At 41.5% G+C, this 21,925-nt stretch overlaps 1 protein-coding gene across 3 annotated transcripts in view; it reads right to left on the bottom strand.

Annotated features, from left to right (window-relative positions):
• Nucleotides 1–2,306: 2,306 nt before the first annotated feature.
• Nucleotides 2,307–21,925, bottom strand: part of WDR86 (WD repeat domain 86) — a 48,746-nt gene continuing 29,127 nt past the window's right edge. For 2 of the 3 annotated variants that reach the window (XM_052001008.1, XM_052001009.1), the window contains exons 5-7: nucleotides 10,847–10,982; nucleotides 4,830–4,933; nucleotides 2,307–3,599 (exon numbers count right to left, since the gene is read on the bottom strand). In XM_052001008.1, coding sequence (XP_051856968.1) covers nucleotides 3,375–3,599; nucleotides 4,830–4,933; nucleotides 10,847–10,982 — 465 coding nt within the window. In that variant the 3' untranslated portion in view covers nucleotides 2,307–3,374. Of the gene's footprint in view, nucleotides 3,600–4,829; nucleotides 7,225–10,846; nucleotides 10,983–21,925 lie in introns of those variants that run through there. The other variant, XM_052001010.1, reaches the window with a different exon arrangement.

The following is a 21,925-nucleotide window of genomic DNA, read 5'->3' as shown; positions in this document are numbered from 1 at the left end:
CCTTGTATGAAAAGTGAGTAAGGAGCAGGCTGGCCCATTCCAATTGCAAGAGTGGTTCAGGAAAAAAAATTGGACATTCTAAGCCATTTAGGAAGTGAGTTTTCAGTTCCTGTTTCAAAAAAAATTAGCAGTAGTTGGAATAGGTTCATCAGTTGGGGAACTGCAAATGGCAAAGTATAAGGGAAAGAATGCATTGCTTCTCTCACTTATGGCCCAAGAAAATCACCAGATGTCCTGAGCAGCTATTATATTCTTGGCACACTTTTAAACATTCTAAAAGAGACATAAGACAAGACCACCGCCACCCCTCAAGAAATCATGCTGTAATCTAGAAGAGTGAGGATCCAAGGAGGTCATCTTTTTGGATAAAAGGGAAAAGTCTGGGCAAATGGATCAAAGATAAGAAAGATTATGTGATCCTGGAAAAGAATGGAAGAGGCAGGTTGGAACCTTCCATGCAGTTACAGGTGTCAGCCTGGTGGTTCAAAAGGGATTCCTGTTTCAGTCTTTAGATGAGCCACTTGGTAATCATTCATTGTGATGCTTCGGTGCTGTTTTTAAACTATTCCTAGGAGTCCCTACTTTTTAAAAGATGCAGTGGGTCCACATGCCTATTTCTGAGAAGTCCAGATAATGGTGGAAATGGAATGTGGGAAACTGCTGAACCAAACTTTTAACCCATGAATTTTTGCTGTTATTACCTAGCACTAAATGGCGTTGTGTTCTACATAAGAAAGAAAAATTGTTCTACATCTGAAGGGACCCCGACAACCCATTCTGGTCTGCCTTTCTGATGAGCCTTTACCTGAACAGCTAAAGGAAGAGAGTTCATATCACATATTCCTTTCTTACCTCCCATGCATAGTACAGCAAAATAGCATCTTGCTAATCTTCATCAGGAAATAGTGATCCATTCATGGTCATCTTGTGCACAGACATCCCAGAGGGCAGAGATCTGCCTTGCTTTGTAAATTCCACGTTCATGAGACAGTTTCTTGCAGAGAGTAAGTATTACTTAAAAGCTTGTTGATGGTATGAGATCTCAAAAAGTCGGCCAACTTCTTGAAAGCAATCTCTCTTTCACATCCTCAATGATGCCTAACATAACAATAGCACCGAAGTCCTCAAAATATGCCAGATCCACTCCCTGCTCCGTGGGGACTGATCTGCCCTTCCTCTTCTTCAACACTCAGTTCTATCATGAGGTCCTCCCCAATTATTCTGACTTTCAAAGATATTTTTGCCCTAAACCCTAACACTTATTCATCTATTAATGTCTTGCATGATTTAAATCTGCAGAAAAGTTTCAACTGTCTAGAAGGTTAGGATTATGTCTTATGACCTACCTTTGGCACATCATTATTCTATTAAAGTTGTTGACTGAGAACCCTGGAATAGGATCTAGTGTTTCCCAATTAGATGCAGTTGAGCACTTCTTTTATTTTTTTCTCTTTCTCACACAAAACAAGGGGGTCCCTCCCCCAAACCAGGAAGCTATAGACATTCCTTTATTTTTACAGACCTTCATTTTCTCCTAGATTTAGAAATCAAAACACAAGGTCCTCCAAGTCCTTATTCTAGTTCCCCATCACCCAGATTATTCAATTCTCTGGAAATCTGTATGAATAGAGGTGCATGATTGTGGAGATAGTACAAAGACAAGTAATCATTCCAGACAACCACAGACAATCCCTCTTGTGGGCTAGGCAGAATTGGGTGTCCTGAGAGACCCCAATGGACATCAAGCTGAGAGGTCCTGATCTTGTAGCTAGAGCATAAAAAAAGTGACCAAAACCCAGCACAAGACAAACGTTGCTCCAAACTGAAGAGTTTGGAAGGAAGGTATCATGAAATAGAATTTTAGAGCCAGGAAGAACCACAGAATAATAAATGGATATATTCCATGGTGCAGTTCAGACTAGATCAAAACATAATTGGGAAGTATTTAGCAAAATATGTAGAGAGCAAAACATAAGGTAGTGTCCTAAGTTAACAAGCAGTCCACAGGAATTCTTACGTATGATTCAGTTACCCTTGTTTCTTTTGGAATTTGACTTCACTAGTTGAAAGGATTTTTAAGGTTCCTATGATTCTACATGTCCTGATCCACCTAATTAAATGCAAACTGGGAGCCCGTGGCTCAGAAAAGTTAACTTGTCCAAGGTCACTCGGAGCCTTGGGAGAGAGGTAGGCTTCCAAAGTATTTGACTTTGGAGTCCAACCTTCCTTACCTGTGTTTAGCACAAAACATAAAAGTTAGCTCTATAATAATAGAGGATTAAATCAAGAAAAGCATATCAAGAGAGTATAGTTAGCAAATAACATGTATTTCAAATTTCTATCAAGTTTCTTCATAGAAAACTGACCAAAATGAAAAAATTACAGTGATCACATAATGTATCCACGGCTCAATGACTGTCTTTTAAATTTTTTTTTTTTTAAATAACATCCCCACTCTTTTCTCATCAAGCTCAGGAGCTAAAGTTATGACTGACTTCACTTGGGAATTCAGGGTGTGGCGGCATTAATGTCTGATCTCTTTTCCCAAGTAGGAGAATAAGAGATCAGGTTATTGATACATGACAGGAAGAGAAGCTGGAATTTTCCCAAGTTAAAGTGCCTAAGGAGAAGTGGCCAGTCTTGCCCACAAGAAAGGCTTAATCTTGTATTGTCTTCCACCTTTAACTTAATTATCAACAGTGATAGGTAACATGTGTTAGGAGAAGGTGAGAGAATGGAGAGGGAGAAACAGATAAGAAAAATTAAGGGGAAAAAAGTGAAAAACTGATAGTGACAATGGGGTTGGGAGGGAGAAATGAGACAGTGAAAAAAGGGGAAAAGGAGAGGCGTTGGAAAAAATATGTGGAGAGAATGGATGAGGAATCGGGAGAAGAAAGAAAGGGAGACAGAAAATTCCCAAAGTATAAGTGTAACTGTTGTCAACCTCTCTCGTGCCAGATAATGTAATAAAGGCAGAAATCTTGCTTTTCTTTTCATTTCTTCTTTCCTCGAGAACAGGGCTCTAGTGCTGGGCAGCAGTTGGTTGCAGAGAGGAATTTTTAAAAATAGTTTAAAATTAAAGTTCTATGATACACATACAAAGGGAAGCCATGTACTCCTACAGACTCCTTTGTCAGTCCCAGAGGAACATGAATCAAGGAGTTTGGGCTTCTGCACCATCCTGACCCACATGAAGCATGGCTACAAAGCATTCAATTTCCTGAGCTCTTCAAGGAAATGGATTTTCAGACATTCACTGTGAGCAGCTTCAGAACTCTTCACGCTTGGGACCTTACAGTCTTCCCTTCTGCTGAGTGACTGAGGACAGCTTGATTATGGCGGCCAATGGCCAAGGTCCCTTCTGTACTCCATGGTCACAACAACTCAATGGTCTCACATTCCCCACCCTGGGGTGGAGACACGGTGCAACCAACTTTGTTGTTGAAGAGCTGGGAGAGGCTCCTTTTTGGGGTGCTGCGGTGCTGGGCTGGCACCTCCCTTTTGGGACGCCTACGCAAACTTTGCTTGCAGAGTCCATGAATGTCCCAGATCCTCAGTGTACCATCATGGGAGGCTGTGTAGAGCACCTCATTGTGGACCTGAAACAAGAAGGGCATCCTGTTTGGCCTAAATCAGAATACCAGGAATTCCACGGAGCAAGCTGGGAGTGGGGGATTTTGGAGCAGGGGGGTAGAAATCCTACAACAAATTCTCAATTATAGTCTATTGTGAGGGAATGGTATAATATGGATTTAAATCAAATAGACCAATATTTATCAAGCACTTTCTATGTGTAAGACTGCTGGTGCTAGGGATAAAAAAAAAAAAAAGAAATGGAGCATGAATATAGTCTCTGTCAATAAAAAGCTATCACTGTACTCTAAGGGGAGCATAGTACATCTACTACTTTTGTCATAAAAGCAGCAAACAGAATGAAAACTGCCCTCAAATCAACATGGAAATTCATGATGTAAAAATAATAATAGGATTATCAAATTTTAAAAATTGTGCAATCTTGAAATTACTTGTACTCTCTAAATTTTGTGCCCTAGGAAAAGCTTCTGTTGGCCTGACCCAGTTAATGCTTAAGTGAGATAAGAAGGACATAGTAAGTACCCAAATAAGTATCATATAAGGCAAAGTGCTATAAGAGAAAAGAGAGTTTTAGACAAAGGACTGTAGGAAAATATGAGGGAGAGACTTTTTTCAGCTGGGGAGTACCAGAGAAGGCTTCATAAAGATCATGGCACTTGAGCTAGTCCTTGAAGGATGATAATTCCAAGAAGTAGAGATAAGGAAGCAAGCAGGGCATTCTCTGCATGATGGATGTCACCATGAATGCATGGAGGCAGGGTGGCAACAGGAAACATAGGTAAGAAAGCAGAGTGGAGCCAGAATGTGGAAGACCTTCAGTGCCAAGCTAAGGAGTTTGTTTTGCCCATCCAAACAAAAGGAAAAGAAAAGTTATGAGTTGTACACCAGGAGACATGGTAGAATGAGCTATAAAACTGATGTAATTTCTAAGTATTAACTCTACATCTACTTGTACCCACCTCTGGCTCTTACAAGCTCCCAATAACTCACATGCCCCTAAAAGGAATCTACACTTTCATGCCTCTAAGTCAGAGCTTCAGGGAGAAATGAGCCTAGTCTGAGGTACACACACAAAGGGGTTAAATAAAAAACTAAGTCGGGGAAGGTCTCTGAGGAGGAGGCTGAAAGATGATAAATTGTTTCCAAGGCTTAAATAAACCCCAAACTCAAGTCTTTCCTACTTTCTAATAGCCATATTATTAGGCTTCCAAGATGGGAAGGTCTCTTGATCCTACCTGGATGCAGTTGATGATGAAGGTGTGGCCCCGGAATACCCTTTGTAGTACACCAGACTCAGTATTGAATGCTCGGGCACAGGCATCCCCACTGCCTGTAAACACTGCAAATATGAACACAGGGAGGCATTGACCTGGATGGCAAGAAAGCAGCTGCCTCTCTGCAACCCTCAGTTTCTCCATCAATTAAATAGGTATATAGAAATAAATACCATTCTCCACATCAAAGGGTCAAAAAATGTGACAAGCACCAGTATTCGGAAGAAGATATCAAAGCTATTAAAAGTTGCATGAAAAAAATGCTCCAAATCACTGTAGATGACAGAAATGCAAATTAAAACAAATCGAAGGTACCGCTTTACACCTATCATCAGATCAGCCAATATGACAGAAAAGTGAAATGACAAATGTGGAAAAACGTTGGTAGAGCTGTGAACTGATTCAACCATTCTGGAGAACAATTTGGAACTCTGCCCTAAAGGGTAAAAAACCATCCACCCTCTTTGACCAGCAATCTCGGTACTAGAACTGTAACTCGAGAGAAACCAAAGAAAATGATCTGTATGGATAAAAATACAGCAACTCTTCTTCTGGTGGCAAAAAACCTTAGAAGTCTTCTATGAACTGCTGCAAAGGGAAATGAGCAGAACCAGGAAAACACATAAGGATAATCAACTGCAAAAGGCTTAATTAGCTTTTCTGATCAATACAGTGATCCAAGGAATTTCAAAAGACTTGTTAAAAAATACTCTCCATCTCCAAAGAAAGAGAACTGATGAAGTATGAGTGCTGTCTGAAGCATAATTTTTTATTTTTCTTGCTTGTTTTTCCCCCAATATAACTAAGATGGAAATAGGTTTTGCATAATTTCACAAGTATAATATCACATTGTTTTCATTCTCAATGGGTGAGGGGGAGAGGCAGGCAGGAGGGGAGAAAATTTGGAATGCAAAAATTGTTTTTAATTGATGTTAAAAATAATATTTAAAAACAAAATAGGAATAATTATCTATCAGTGGGAGATTTTTTGCCTCAAGGATAAACTATAAACATCAGTTTTATCCTTCATAATCCGATTCCAGCTTTATCAGATTTATTATATAATGCTTCCTCTTACTTTGTGGTCCAAAGTGCTTACTTACTTACTATTCATCAGATTTGGGATTCCATTTCCCAATTTCACATTTTTGTGCCTATTATCAACCATCTTCCTATTATGCCATCTTCCTTCCTCTCATCATTTATGAGGGGAGAATGAGAAAAATTCAGTTTCATTCATGTGCCAAGAGCTAAGCTTTTCTAACCATTCCCCCCTAGTTCTTAATGCTCATTCCTTCCTTAAATTGTCATATACATATATGTGTATATATGATATATATGTTACATATGCCACATATCCTATCTATTGTACAGTATATATATTAAATAGAAAGAAAGAAAAAAGACAGATAAATAGATGTCTGTTATGCTAGTTTTTAGGAAGTTCCTTGAGAACAGGAATTGGTTTTTGTGTTATCTTTGTTTTTTTCCCAGTCAGTCAATAAGACTTTATTAAACAATTGTTCTTTAAGAAAGGACAAGCAGACATTTCAGAAAAACCTGGAAATACTTACATGAACTTTCGGTGAATGAAGTGAGCAGAACCACAACACTGTATACAGTAACAGCAACATTGTACAATGATCGCCTCTGAATGACTTAGCACTCTTCAGCAATACAATGATCCAAGACAATTCTAAAAGACTCATGATAGAAAATGCTATTCACATTCAGAGAAAGAACTATGGAGTCTGAATACACATCAAAGCTATTTTTACTTTATTTTGTTGGTGTTTTTTTTTTTCTTTTTGGTCTGTTCTTTCACAACATAACATATAAATATATGCTTTAATTGATTGTAAATATATAACATGTAAAATTGCTTATCATCTTAGGAGGGAGGGAAGGAGAGGGAGTGAGGAAGAAAATTAGGCACTCAAAATTTTATATAAATACATAAATGATGATTTAACCACCATAAAAAACAAAGCAAAACAAAAAACTATTAAATAGGCAAGAATTTATTAAGTTCTTACTATGTGCCAGGCTACAAATGAAGGCAAAATACTGTCCCTGATCTTGAGCTTCTATTCAAATGGGAGAGATAATCTGTAAATAACCAGGTACATACAAGATATATACACGGAGGATGGGAGATGATTTGAGAGAGAAAATATTAGTGGTTTGGGAGATCAGAAAAGGCCTTTCAGAAGAAGATGGCGTTCAAGCAAAATCTTGAAGAAAGTCGGGAAAATCGAGGAGAGAGTTCCAGGTGTAGAGGACAAGGACAAAGATAACAAGTCTGAGGAATCGCAAGTAGGGCAATGTTGCTGGACTGTTGAGTTTGTGGAGCGGCCTGAGATGAGAAAAGATGAGAAGGGACCAGATTGAGGAGCCAAAAAGACGGCTGGTCTTGGAGGTAATAAGGGGCCACTGCCCTCAGCAAGCAGGTGGAGACGTGACTATCCCAATGCTTTAGAAAAATCACCTGGGCACCCGAGTCCCTAGGGCCTTCACAAAGCAGGGGCTTCACAGATGCTTCGTGTTTTGAGTTACATTAGTCCCTGTCTCCTCTTGTTTCTAGTTCACTCTCCTAGCAACGCTGCCATGAGGAAGCGTGAGAATGGTGTGTGGAGTTTAGTTAAACAGGATAGATGAAGATCCTGTCCACTCCTGTCATTCATCTGCATGGGAAGATACTTTGGTCTCCCTGCTCCCTACCCAAGTGGAAGCATGGGGTTTAAGGGGTAAGAGACCTTAGAGACTCTTTCTTCACACAATTCCATCTTTCATATTAGGAATCTCAGGCCCCCAGTCATACACTAGGATAATATGGTAGGAGTTGTCCCAGAAAGGCCAGTTAGGGCACATGGTGGGTAGAGCACTGGGTCTGGGATCAGGAAAACTCCCGAGTTCAGATCTGACTCAGACTTGATCTTGAGGAAGACACTTCATCCTTTTTGCCTCAGTTTCCTCATCTGTAAAATGAGTTGAAGATGACAATGGCAAACCACTGGAGTATCTTTGCCAAGAAAACCCCAAATGGAGTTTGGAGAGTTAGACATGACTCAAGTGACTGAACATAATGGTAACAGAAAAGTTAGGATCTGAACCAAGTTCCAGGTCTTCCTTCCATCCCACTGCACCAAGCTGGGCAACTTATTATGGGAAGATTTCTCTGCAAACCTCACAGGACCAGGAGAATGTGATACATTAGCTCTTACTACCCTGGACATGAAAAGCATCATGATGATGGGGACGCTTCTACCCTAGCAATCAGAAGGCCTGGCTTCTTGTCACTTGAACTGAGCCTCGAAGGAAAAGAAGTATTTTTAACAGCAGAGAAGATAAGGGAGTATACAACATCTTTCTCTCCTCCTCCAGCCCAGAATCTGACCCAACCACCAAGACCTACTGGTACCTCCTGAGGGCTGGCTAAACCCAGAAGGCTGTGTTTCCTACACAGGGCCCGAGATGGAGCCTGAAAGGGCTGGCCTCACTGGGATCTTTATTTAAAAGAACCAGTCTCATGGGCTCCTGATCTATGAAGATCAGACTAAGGATGAGGTCTGCTTCAAGCTGTAGGGATCGTGCCTGGGGCAGAGGTGGTGGTCATGGAGTAGCTGAAGGTGGAACCTGTTGATGGTTCCGGAGAAGCTGCTCAGGCGGCCTCTGGGGGCCCAGCATCCTGCTTTTTTAAACTGGGGTCTGGGAGGGGTCTCGGTCTCAGTCCCACCGGCTGGTTGGGACAATTTCCCTTTTTCTGGGTCAAACCCCCCACCCCTGGAGAGCAGCCTGAGTTCTATTCTCAGACGCTCAGCGCCTTCTCCACCTAACGCCTCTGACTGTGAAAATGGATTTTGTGATTTCTCTGTGAGCCTGATCCTGCCACCTCCTCAGCAGCCTCTTCCCCAACCCTCCCCACTCTGGCGAGGGGAGATGAGACAGGGGCCACTCGATACCCAGAAGATAATTCTCTATGGCCAGAGGCTTTGCAGGGAACCTGAGAAGGTTTGCAGGAGTCAGGGCACCAAGGATGAGGAATAAGAGTGAGAGTTGGAAGGTGGGAGGCTAAGGAAGAATTGAGCAAAGTCTGGGTGGATCTGAGGACCCCCATCCCAGATGTGGGATCCAAACAGGCCGCTGGTCTGTCAGGTTCCCGAGGGAAAGCATGGCTAATTCTGGAGAGTGGGGACATGCCAGACCTGAAGTCAGAAGACCTGGATTCAAGTCCTGGACAAGTCACAACCTCAGTCTTCTCATCTGTAAAATGGATATGTTAGTGGTGCTTACTTTCCATGGTGGTTGTGAAGATCAAATGAAATAACCAGCACTGTGCTGGTATGTAATAAGTGCTTAATAAATGGTGGTTTCTTTTGGGAGCCCTGAAGACACTTATTTCTGATCCTAGATCATACCTTGTGCTTTTCCACTTGGGAGCTCAGAACAAGCAAAAATCCTAATTATGTTTAGCATGGTAAGATAGCAAAGGAGATGGAGTCAGAGAATCTGGGTTCGAATGTTGGCCCCCGCCATTTACCACCCAGATGACGGCAAATCACTTAGCCTCCTTAGGCCTGTTTTCTTATGGGTAAAATGAGGAGGCCGGAGCGGATGATCCCCGAGGGCTACATTCATTTTTACACTTTTAATAATAATTACAATAACAATTACGGTGAACATTTGTACAATCCTTTACAAATATCCCATTTGATCCTCACAACAACGCTGGGAGGTAGGTGCTATCATTACCCCCATTTTAGAGATGAGGAAATTGAGACAGACAGAGCCAGTCCAGGATCACGTAGGTAGTAAGGGCCTAGACTGAATCTTCCTGAGAGCAGATCCACACGTGGATCCAGTTTGCAGCTAACTCCTTTGGGAATATAAGGGGGTGGGGACACACAACAGGAGCAGTGAAGAACAAACCAGCTTCCTCCCCCAAGGAGGAGCTGAGAACTGAAATGGAAGTAAAAGTTCCAAGCCAGTCTCACCTACTCCTCTTTTATAGGACTTTAAAGTTCGCCAGAACGGCTTCTTCACCGCTGGCTTGTGAGGTGGGTCGGGACGGGCTCCCAGAAGCCAAAGCTCAAAGGGTTAATGAGGGGCCGAACCCCCACGGCCGGGCCGGAAGCCGGATTCAGTCAGGTGTTCCTTCCACTCCACCTGGCCAATGCAACTAATGATTCCGGGCACCCATGGAGGCACTTCCCTCTCCTAATCACAGTGGGCGTGGCCCGGCCGGGGCACCCATCGAGGCGCTTTCCTCTCCTAATCACAGTGGGCACGGCCCGGCCGGGACACCCATCGAGGCACTTCCCTCTCCTAATCACAGTGGGCGCGGCCCGGCCGGGACACCCATCGAGGCGCTTCCCGCTCTCAGTCATAGTGGGCGTGGCCCGGCCGGGGAACCCATCGGGGCGCTTCCCGCTCCCAGTCACAGTGGGCGTGGCCCTGCCGGGGCACCCATCGAGGCGCTTCCCTCTCCTAATCACAGCGGGCGTGGCCCGGCCGGGGCACCCATTGAGGCGCTTCCCTCTCCCAATCACAGTGGGCGTGGCCCGGCCGGGGCACCCATCGAGGCGCTTCCCGCTCCCAGTCATAGTGGGCGTGGCCCGGCCGGGGAACCCATCGGGGCGCTTCCCGCTCCCAGTCACAGTGGGCGCGGCCCGGCCGGGGCACCCATCGAGGCGCTTCCCGCTCCCAGTCATAGTGGGCGTGGCCCGGCCGGGGAACCCATCGAGGCGCTTCCCTCTCCTAATCACAGCGGGCGTGGCCCGGCCGGGGCACCCATCGAGGTGCTTCCCTCTCCTAATCACAGTGGGCGCGGCCCGGCCGGGGCACCCATGGAGGCGCTTCCCTCTCCCAGTCACAGCGGGCGCGCCCGGCCGGGGCACCCACCCTGACAAGGCCTCAGAGTCTGAGGCTCTTCCCGCCCCTCAGTGAAGCAGCCGGCGTGCGGGGAGAGGGGCACTTACGGATGCCGGCGTGGTACTTGAGGGCGCTGACGCTGTGCTTGTGGGCCCGGAACGTGCGCACGCTCTCCCCCGTGTCCGCCAGCCAGCACTTGACCGTCCTGTCTGCGCTCCCCGAGTACAGGTACCGATTCACCAGCTGCGGGAGGGGAGAGAGAGGGAGACAGGTCAGTGCCTCTGCCCCCCCCATCCTTTTGGGGGTCCAAACCCCCAGCCCGCATTATTTTAATTTTATTTCTTCTCAATTCATGTCCAATATATACATATATAGCTATACTAGTATATCATATACACGACAAAATCCTGCACAACATAGACATTGAAAAGAGAGATGACAAATAATATTTTCCAAAAAATGTATTTAAAGGTGTTTCACTAAGAGTAGAAATGTTGGGTCTGTCACCAATCTAGCATTAGGATATTTCTCTTTAATTTCCTAGTTCTTCGCAGGAATCTGTCTTGAGCCGCTTCAGTATAATTAAAATGAGATCGCCAACCCGCGAAGGCACTTCACGGGGCCCCTGGAAATCGCAGTGAATAAATGAAAGAAAAGGCATTTTCTGAGCCTTTGTGGGGCAAGCACCAGAGAGCTAGGACACAAGCAAGGAAGCGAAGCCTCTCATTCTAATGCGGAACACAACAAAGAGGGGATTGATGCCTCGGGCCAGGGGGCGAGGCTCCAGATATTCCACAATGTAAACGCATCATCAGAACTACAGAGTTCATGTTTTCACGGACAAAATACTATTTATTTCTGATTAAACTGGCAGACAAGGTCAGGGATTTTGTTGTCCAGAACTTTCTCTTTAGGGTCTTTGTGGCTGGGGGGGATCTGGGCCAGCAGTCTGGGGATGGAGAGAGCCTGGCAAAGTATCAACATGTGCTGAAAGTGAACCAAGTGAGGGCACCCCTTCACCCCACCGTGTGGTGGGACTCCTACTCTTCCCTCAGATACCCTGCTGGATGGATGATTGATAGATGACTTAGTGGGCTACCACGGTCAATCTATATGTTAAGTATTGTTAAAGCTCAAATTCATTTTCATTCCCTCCTCCCCTCTCTTCTCCCTCCCTCATTTGCTATTGGCTGCTCTGTGTGGTTTCAATTCCACAAATCTCTCCCTAGGCCCATGACAAGTGAACAAGTGGTCCACTGGGGTCCTCTTTTCTTCTTCTTGTCTTGTCTCCCCCATTAGACTGTATGCTCATTGAGGGCAGGACTGTCTTTCTCATTTGAATGTATCTACCCCTCACTTGGTACAGGTGCTTAATGTTTATTGACTAACCCTATTTTATTTTCTATACTTTTTAAGGCATCCACAAGTTTCACCAACTTGCCAAAAGGATCTATGAAACAAAACAGATTAAGAACCTGTGTTGCCTACGAAAATACAGGGAACACAGGATAAAAATGGGTTTATGGAGAGGGGGCAGCAAGAAGAAGAGAAGAAATAGGTTTACAGGAAGTGTCAGGAAGGCAGGAGAATGCAGAGCTGGGGGCAAGAGAAGTATGGATAGCCAGGGCTTGTGGCCTCTTGGGCACCTCGGCAAGAAGTGAGAGATGGCGAGATGAAGAGGAGGGAGGGAGAAGTTCTCCAGGGAATCTTTGCCTGAATCACAATTTTTCTTGACAAAGAAAAATTCAGATGATGAACAGCTGAGGGATTCTGGCAAAGAGAGTTTAAAAGACTGGTGCAAGCTATGGAAACCCAGCTTTTCCCTCTGCTTTCTGGCCACGGCGCTTTCGACTCTGAGGCTTGTTGCCCTGTACAAGAGCCATCGTAAGAGCTCAGGAGGAGAAATACTGAGACTGTGAAAATAATTCCTGAAAACATCCCTAGACTAAACATTTCAGGCCAAGCAGGAGCCCCAATTAAAGAAACCATTCACCAGGAGCACTGGTAACTGGATGCCTCTGCAGGCTGGGCAGGGTTCTCTCCAGTGCGGTTGCCCAGCCTCGGGATGCTCCCTGGGAGAGCAATGTTAGGCAACATCATCTGAGGGTTGGAAGATGCTCTGGCGATTCATGTAGCTGCCACATTGTTAAAAAAAAAAAAAACTGGAGCATTTGGGGAGTTATGCACTAGAAACCTTTGCAGCAGAAGCAACCATGTGGTTTTTGGGCCAAAAGCATCAGAAAATCCAGGCTCACATTGGTCCAAAGTGTTTACAGGCACCCTGTGAAAATTCCCCATTTTATAGATTGTTTGGTTTTAACTTGAACACATCATTAGGCGATCTTCTATCTCCTTCTGTGTATTTTAAAAGTGGGGCACTGACATTTCTTTCTCTTTTTTTTTTTTTATGGCATTACTAATCCCTGCTCAGAAATCTCTCTAGAAATCAAAGTTCCTTCCCCACCCTCATGATTGTTTAGTAAAGTTAAGCTGAATAAATCCACACATTGCTACAGTTGTCCTTTTAAATAGTCATTCTCTCTTCCTTCACTCATGTTTATCTCTAATCCAAAATTCCTTAATTACTCCATCTCTGCCCTTCCTCTCTCCCCAGCCACATCATTTACGTGAATCCTTTCCATTTTTCCCAGTCTATCTCAAATTTCACCTTTTCCATTCTAGCTTTTATTGCTCTTTTCTCCTGCTGTGCTCTTGTTTAATGTATTTTATCATTCCAATTGGATTCCGAGGACCATCTGTGTACTACGGTACTTCAATCAGTATCTCCCACAGCGCCTAGAACAGAACTTAGCACACAGTAGGTGCTCACAAGTAAATCACAGCCATAGAGCTTGCAAAGACCTTAGAGATCATTGGTCAAAGGCTGCGCCTAGAGCTGGAAGGAATCTTGGAGACTCATTCAATTCTCTCATTTTACACAAATAAAAGCAGGTCTCACAATGTCCAGGTGAGAATTGTCCTGAGTTCATCCCTTTAGGCTTCTCAGCCATCTTGGTATCATGTGTCCTACAAGAGAGATGAAGTCACACAGGTAAAGGGAGGGGCCAGAAAGAAACTAGGGCTTTCCAACTCCAAAATCTGTTGTTGTCATGACTACTGATGTTTCAGGGTTTCAATTTAGAGGAAACTTTCAATGCTTTTCTTGATGACTTGGGATCCCTGGGAGAGCTGAAAATACAAATCCTTTTTTTCCATGACTTTAAAGATGATCAATCTTCCTAAAACACTGCTGAACATACTCATGATCAAAGACTTCCAATTGCCTGAGAGCCATGACAGACTGTACCTGGAGGGGAAGATGTTGTGGTGCAACAGTGCGTGGGTTGTTCCCACCCCAGGGGTGACCATTCTGGCAGAGCTCCTGTCGTTCCCCAAAAGGCTGGTTGTTGACTTCCCTGAGCACTGGGAAGAAGGGGACCCCAGAAGAAAGCTGGTCCAGTGATGGAGCTTCAGGGTACAGGCCAAGAACAGTTGTGCTACAGCCACCACACTATTGAGGGTCAATAAGTTCTCTTACTTGAAAATGATTGGGAGGTAACAGTGACAAATTCTGAGCCACCAGGAACTGGGGCTCTGTAAGAAAGGCTCACTGACATATTTTCCTTGGCTAACTCAGGCTCATTTCTGTTCACTTTGGCTAATTTCCCGTTTAGTTGACAGTGGCCCAAGGGAGGCTGAGAGATGAAGAAAGGAAACAGGGAATGGAATACCAGTCCTTCTCCATCACACAGCCCAAAACGCCTGCCAGCAGTCCGTGACTGAGGGAGATGGGAGGCAGCGTGGTTCCATGAGACACAAATCCATCCATCATCTTGTTGCACCTTCTGCAGACCTGCAAAGGCCTGTTAATCCTCAAATACACAGCAGGCACGGCCCCACTTTATATTCTGTGGATGTCGTCCCTGGTGAGCTGAAAAATGAGAACTAGTTGTCATGGGCAGTGAATGATGATGGAGCACAGAAAGTATTTCTGATACTTCTGAAAAATTAAATGCTGGAGCCTCAAGAACAAATTCTTCAAAAGGGATCCTTTTGGGTTATAGGTTCTAGAGCTTAACCACTGTCAAAATGCAGTGGGGTGCAACGCAAAATGAACTTAATGGGTCCCAGAAGACTAATCCAAGAAAGACAAGTTTTTACACTACCTCTACTAATAACTATCTGTGTGGTCTTGGGCAAATCACTGTCTCTGGGCCTCAGTTTCCCCCTCTGTAAAATAAATAGCTGCCTTCCTTATGTATTCCTGGACCATGCCAGGTGACATGGAATTTTTAAGATCCATCTAAAAGACCTTTCTTCTTTATGCTTGGTAGGAACCATTAGTTTGAACACAGAACATTTTAACTTTCACTGACAATCTACCTCTCCTCAACCGTCCCTCTCAACCCTTTTCTTCCAAGAGATTCCTAAGAATGAAAGGGGCCTTGGAGGACATCTAGATCAATTCCTATCTCCAACGATGGCCAACTTCCTACGGGATGTTGCAGCCCATTGTATTCTTGGACAGCTTCAATTCTTAGGGAGTTTTTCCTCCTGCCTCTGTTACTCCAATCCCTTGTTCTACTTCTACCCTCTGGGGCCAAGGAAAACAAAGCTAATTCTTCTTCCACATGACAACCCTTCAAATATTTATAGACAGCTATCATATTTCCCGTACATCTTGGGCTAAACATCCTCAAGTAAGATCAGAAGGATTATAGGGTTTTAGTGCTGAAAAGACCCTTAGAAATCATCTACTCCAAACTTATTTTTTAGTTGAGAAAACTAAAACACCCAGAATCTAAGTTCCTTGTCCAGAGTTACAAAAGTATTAAATAATAGATCCCGAATCCAAACTCAGGGCTTTTTTGGTTCCAAATCCAGTGCTTTTTCTATTGTACCATGATTCTTTCAACTATTTCTCTCATGGTGTGGTTAATCAATTCACTTTCCTGGTCACTATCTCTGATCATGTTTTATCTTCTCCTAAAATATGGTACCCAGATCCAAGCATAATAATCCAGATGTGATCTGACCTGGGCAGTCAAACAGGACTAGCATTTGTCTCATTCAGGAAATTTAACTTCACTATAATTCCATTAATACAGACTGAAAACAAATTAGCTTTTTGGCTGCCATGTTACTTTGCTGACTCATAAGGAACTTGCAACTCCTTAAAACACCCAAATCTTTTTCTTAAGAATTGTTCCCTATTTGATGCTCCTTTATCCTATACTTTTACAGTTGATTTTTTTTTAAACTCAAGCTCAATACTTAGGATTTATACCAGGAATGCAGGGCTGGTTCAATATTAGGAAAACTATTAGCATAATTGACTATATCAATAACCAAACAAACAAAAACCATATGATCATCTCAATAGATGCAGAAAAAGCATTTGATAAAATCCAACATCCATTCCTAATAAAAACACTTGAGAGCATAGGAATAAATGGACTTTTCCTTAAAATAGTCAGGAGCATATATTTAAAACCATCAGTAAGCATCATATACAATGGGGAAAAACTGGGACCTTTCCCAGTAAGATCTGGAGTGAAGCAAGCTCAATACTTTATATTCCCAGCCATTAAAATTTCATCTCCTTAGATTCAGTAAAATATTCTGATCTGTGAAATGTCCTTCTGGTTCCCAATTCCATCCTTCAGGGTTATCATCATTAAGCCAATCAATCTCTTCCAGCTTTGAGTCATCAATAAATTTGATAAACATGTCATTACTGACTTCATCTAAGTCAATGATAAGAATTTTGAATATAGTCTTGTTGGGACTCTACCAGGTAGTTCAGGTCATACTGATATGCTAACCAATAATCTCTGGATCAAATTTTTTAACCAGTTCCAAATCCAAAACCTAGGACAGTCTATGTTTTCTCAAAGATCACTAACAATGGTTTGACAATCATGTCTTTCAGTACTGTAAGCTGTAATTAGTTTAACTCATCCTCAGCTCTGGGTAGATAAGTGCTCTTTTGCTATCTCTTTACTTTTCCTGGCTGTAATACAAAGTGAACTTAATAGATTTATTTAAAAGGAGACTAATCCAAAAGAGAGAAATTCTGACATTGACTCTGCTAAAATTATCTCTATAGCCTTGGACAAACCACAGCTTCTCTGGGTCTCAGTTTCCTCTTCTGTAAAATGAGAATAATAGTATCTGCCTTACCTATATTCCAGAACTGTTCATAAGGATTATCCACTTTCTCAACTTGCCAATTTTGCGAATCTTGTTCCTCCATTCCCAATCTGAAGATTATTTTTCTTGATGCAGGAAAGAGAAGCAGAAGAGGAGCTGATTAGCTCCATCTTGTTCTTCCATGATCATTGTTCTATTTACTCCAAGCCAGGTGCTTCTTTCTCCCTTGTTCTTCCCTTTTACAAACACAGGCAAAGATGTCATTTTGATGAGATTCTGAGGGGAACGAGAGGGAAGCTGGGCCTGGGCTTTTTTCACCAGCCAGTGCCTTATTTTACTTGCTGTGATCCATCCAGTTATTTGAAGTGCTACAGATTTATGAATTTTTAAACTATAAAAGGAAGGCTAAGTGATGAATAAATCCAGTGTTATTGTTATTGCCCCTCTATTCTAAAACAACAGTAGCTTTTATCAGGTTATTCTTAGGATATTATTAATATTCAAGCTGAGCAAATCATCCATCCTAAGATAACTGCCATCTCCTATGTGTCTTATACAACTCCAATGACCATATACCATCATTAGACTAATTATGTGAACTAATGTACCAAAAGCATCTTTCCAGACAATTACAGCTGAGTGCCTACGACTACGGCTTTTTGAGAGAGAGCCAATTGGTTTTAGGTGGACAATACTTTCTGTGAGCTAAGTTCATATGTCACCGCTATGTAGCCTTCAGAAAAGACTATCTGAAGTTCAAGCTTAACCAATTAGAACTGTTAAGTATTCAAGGAATAGTTGAAGGGTCAAGTCACTATTAATAAGGACTAATTTCAAAAGTAGAGGTTTTTAAGTTACATTTGTAGCAATAATCCAGTCTCAAGCCACATTCCCATTAAAGACTTATTCTGACTCCTTCACACAGTTCTGTTAACTTGAATCAGCATGAGAGAAATTAGCCAAGAACCAGAAGAGACTTTGCAAGCCTCCAAGAGTTTGCCTTTCCTTTGGTTCCAAAGTTCCACCTGAGAGAGTTATTGCCAGCTCTCACATTTCCTGTATTCATCATCCAACCAAGATTTGCCCAGCCCTAATTCACTTTTACCATAACTCATATCCTTCAATAAATCTCACCAGAACGTGTGAAAATTGTGCACTGGGTTTTGCTTTCCCTTTTTAGTGACTCAGGGGTAATGTTTACCACATTTAAAGAGCCTTACCTGTTTAATGTTGGAAAACAGACAGGAGAGCCTAATCAAGTCTCCCCCTCCTTGGAATAGTCTCTCAAATGTAAAATACTGGGTATAAGGGAGGGCACCCGAAGATAGTTCTGCTGAAGTTACTTCATAAATAATCCCATATTATTTCAGTCTTTAAAGGCTACGTATTCAAGCAGCACTGTACATGCAATATGCTGGGGACAGCAGGAAGAAACAAAATAGAATTGTCCAACTTTAGTTGGACAGTAATGACCTTAACATGGTGTTAATATAACTTCTCCAGAAAAAAATCCCCAACATAGTTGTCCCTTTATCTAAATATGCAATCTTGGATTCCAACAAACACCCCAAGTTGATCTGAATGGAAAACCGCAGACAAACAGCTGTTTCTCCTTCAGCCGTCAGTCTACAAACACTCTTTTTTGTCTCCAAGCTGGATGAGTGGGTGCGATGGGATAAACTAAAAGAAAACAGCCCAAATGAACATGATGGCTATGATTTTTATATGTACTTTGCTTCATTCCAAATAGACTTTGCTCCTTGCCACTGATACATTTCTAAAATTAAAAAGAAGTTCCAAAAAATTAATTAAATTTATTTCAAATACCCTAAGGGAACTGGAGACCTTTCATAAAGCAAGAAGTTTTCAGTTTATATTTCAGTGTAAACTTTTGCCAGGGTACATACTAATAATAATTAATAATAACAGCCCCACACTGACTACTTTCTGACCTACCTCTTCCAACTTCTTTGGGACTATTAGTAATTTGAGAAAGCCAATATCTTTTTCTAAATGGAGCAAAATCACCATTAAATATTAAAACAAGGGCAAGAGATGACAATGAGCTGTGGAAGAGGGAAGAAAGCAAGCATTTATTAAGAGCTGTGCCAGGCACTGTTCTAAGTATATTATGGTTTTTATTTCATTAAGCTTTACAATCATCCTGGGAGGAAGGTATTATTATTATCCCCATTTTATAGATTTGGAAATTGGGGTAAACAGAGATTAAATGATTTGGCCCAGGACATATGTAGTAAATTTCTAAAGTCAAATTTTAATTCAGATTTTCCTGAATCCAGATTTAGCAGTCCAATCACCAAGCCATCTATTTCGATTTCTGGTTGCTATGTTCACTTGTGTGGTTTTTAAGGTTTGCTGCCATGACTGAAGTCATTGATCACAACAGCTCTTAAGCTAGTCCAAAGACTCATGAGTGAGAGTGCTGGATGAAAAGACTACATACAAAGAGCTTTCAGAACACCAAGATCGTTTCCCAATGGTATGGTCAAGAAAAATTTCACGAGAATTGCACATACTGGATTACTTGTTGTCTAGGAGAGGGGGGAAGGGAAGGAGAAAAATTTAGAATATAAGGCTTTGCAAGGATTAATGTTGAAAACTATCTTTGCGTGTATTTTGAAAAATAAAAAGCTATTATTTAAAAAGGAACAAAGAAAAAAAAACTTCATGAAGAAGATAAGATCTCACCTGGACTTTGAGGGAGGAATAGTATTCAAACATGTAGAAAATAGAATAAGAACATTCCAGCTGGCCAAGAGAAGAGTTCATGCAAAAGCACAGAAGCAGGATAATTTAAGGAATTTTTTAGAGATAGAGAGTCAATCAATTTGGTTGGAATAAAAGGTTCAAATTCATGGAGAGTAGAGTGGGAAATAAGGCTAGAAAGATAGGAAGGTAAGGCAATTACTATAAAGAAGAAATCGGCCTCTTAGTCTAATGAGCTTATAAATACTTTGGATTTGCCTGAAGCCTGATAAATTTTATTCCAGCCCTCAAACTATGTATAACTATGTATAACTTTATGTTAAATACTGTTTCTAATACATAGAAAATTGTAGGATTATGTCTTCTAATCCATTTCTCCAATCTTCTGTTTTATGGATGAGTTTAGTCCCTTTACATTTAAGTTTCCAGTTGTTAGGCTTGGGTTTTTCTCTATTGCGTTATTTACCCCTTCCCCCTCAAATTACTCCCCCCTCAAATTCTTTCAAGACCCCAATTAATTTAGGATTTGAATTCTAAATCCCTGGTTTATTTTGCTTAAACAATCTTATTCCAGTCTCCTTCCATAAACACCCCTTACTTTCAACTCAGGCTATGCTTCCCAGACCAATTATATTCATTTTCTCTTATCATCATATTAACAATATTAATTAGCATTAATATTGTGATGTAATAAATTGTGAAAAATTATTTCAAATAATCTTGGGCAGTATGAATTGACATATAGTAAAGTGAACAGAACCAGAAGAGTTTAGAAAAGGAAAATAATGCTGTACAGGAACAGAACTTGAAAGGATTTAAGAACTCTGACTCGAGCAACCATATCTCCAGAAAACATAGCTGATGAAGCATGTTACTTCCCAACAGAGAGAGAATGGAAACAAAGTAGAGAGAAATACATTTTTGGACATGGCTATTGTGTGGATCATTTTGCTTTACTCTGCTTATATATTATTTATAAATAAATAAATAGCATTATTTATTGTTATAAATAATATAAATATTATTTATTAATTCCCTCAGTTAACATGGGAGAAGAGTTTTGGAGGGGAAAGAGGGATTAGTGATTTGTTGTGGTTGTTCACTCATTTCAGCCATATCTGACTTTTTGTGACCCTGTTTGGAGTTTTTCTTGGCCAAAATAGTGGAGCTGTTTGCCATTTCCTTCTTCAGCTCATTTTATAGGTGAGTAAACTGAGATAAATAGGGTTAAGTGACTTGTTCAGGGTCACAGCTAGTAAGTGTCTGAGGCTGGATTTACACTCAGAAAGATGAGTCTTCTTGGCCTTAGGCTCAGTGCTCCATCCACTGCATCACCAAGCTACCCAAAGGTTTATGAATAGTGATGACAAAAAGCATTTTTAAAAATCCATAGCAAAGAACAGAAGGAAGCCTCAAAGGAAACAAAGGCAAGCAGGAAATTTTGAAAGTAGCATGTAGAATTTATTTCATTTTAAATATGTGTATACACACACATAGACACATATTTAAAAGTAAGTGATATGAAGTTAAGATTCATGCTTTCATATATAATCTTCTGTGATATGCTATATATATAGAAATGCTACTGTGTACATGGTGTGTGTGTGTGTGTGTGTGTGTGTGTTTAAATTAAGAATAAAAAGAGAAATTTTTAAAACTGATACTGAAATATCCTTATGCTTTGACCCAGAAATCTTATTGCTAGGTTCAATAGGTAACCACAGCTTCACAAAATTAACGTGAAAACTAGATTTATTACAAGAGAAATGAAATGACAAAAAGAAAGGCCCTATTAAATAGTAACTAAAATAGTTACAGCATCACTTTTTGTAATAAAGAACAGGAAACAAAACATGTTCATCAAGTAAGGGACCAGATGAATCTACTGGAAAAGTATTATTGCATTGTAAGAAATGATGAATATAAATAATAACAGCTAGTCTTTACATAGCACTTTAAATTTTCCTAGTGTTCCATATATTTTATCTCATTAAATTCTTGCAACAACTCTATGAAGCAAGTACTATTATTATTCCCATTTTACAATGAAGGAATTGGTGAAAGATGTAGGTGACTAGCCTAAAGTCACCCCATCAAGACAGATATATGACTAGACCCATAGGATATTGGGATTTAGATGCTGAAGGGATTTGAGAAATATCCAATCTTTCATTTTAATAAGTAGCAAAGTGTCCCAGAGAGGCAAGTGACTTGCCCAGTCACAAATATAGTGAGTTGACTAGGTAGGATTTAAATACTTTGACTCCAAACCCAATTTCCTTTCCATCATCTCATGCCATTTCTTG

This window comes from Antechinus flavipes, chromosome 5, assembly GCF_016432865.1.
Source record: "Antechinus flavipes isolate AdamAnt ecotype Samford, QLD, Australia chromosome 5, AdamAnt_v2, whole genome shotgun sequence".
NCBI classification, from domain to species: domain Eukaryota; kingdom Metazoa; phylum Chordata; class Mammalia; order Dasyuromorphia; family Dasyuridae; genus Antechinus; species Antechinus flavipes.
The sequence above is the reverse complement of the archived record's forward strand: the minus strand, read 5'-3'. Positions and strand labels throughout refer to the sequence as shown.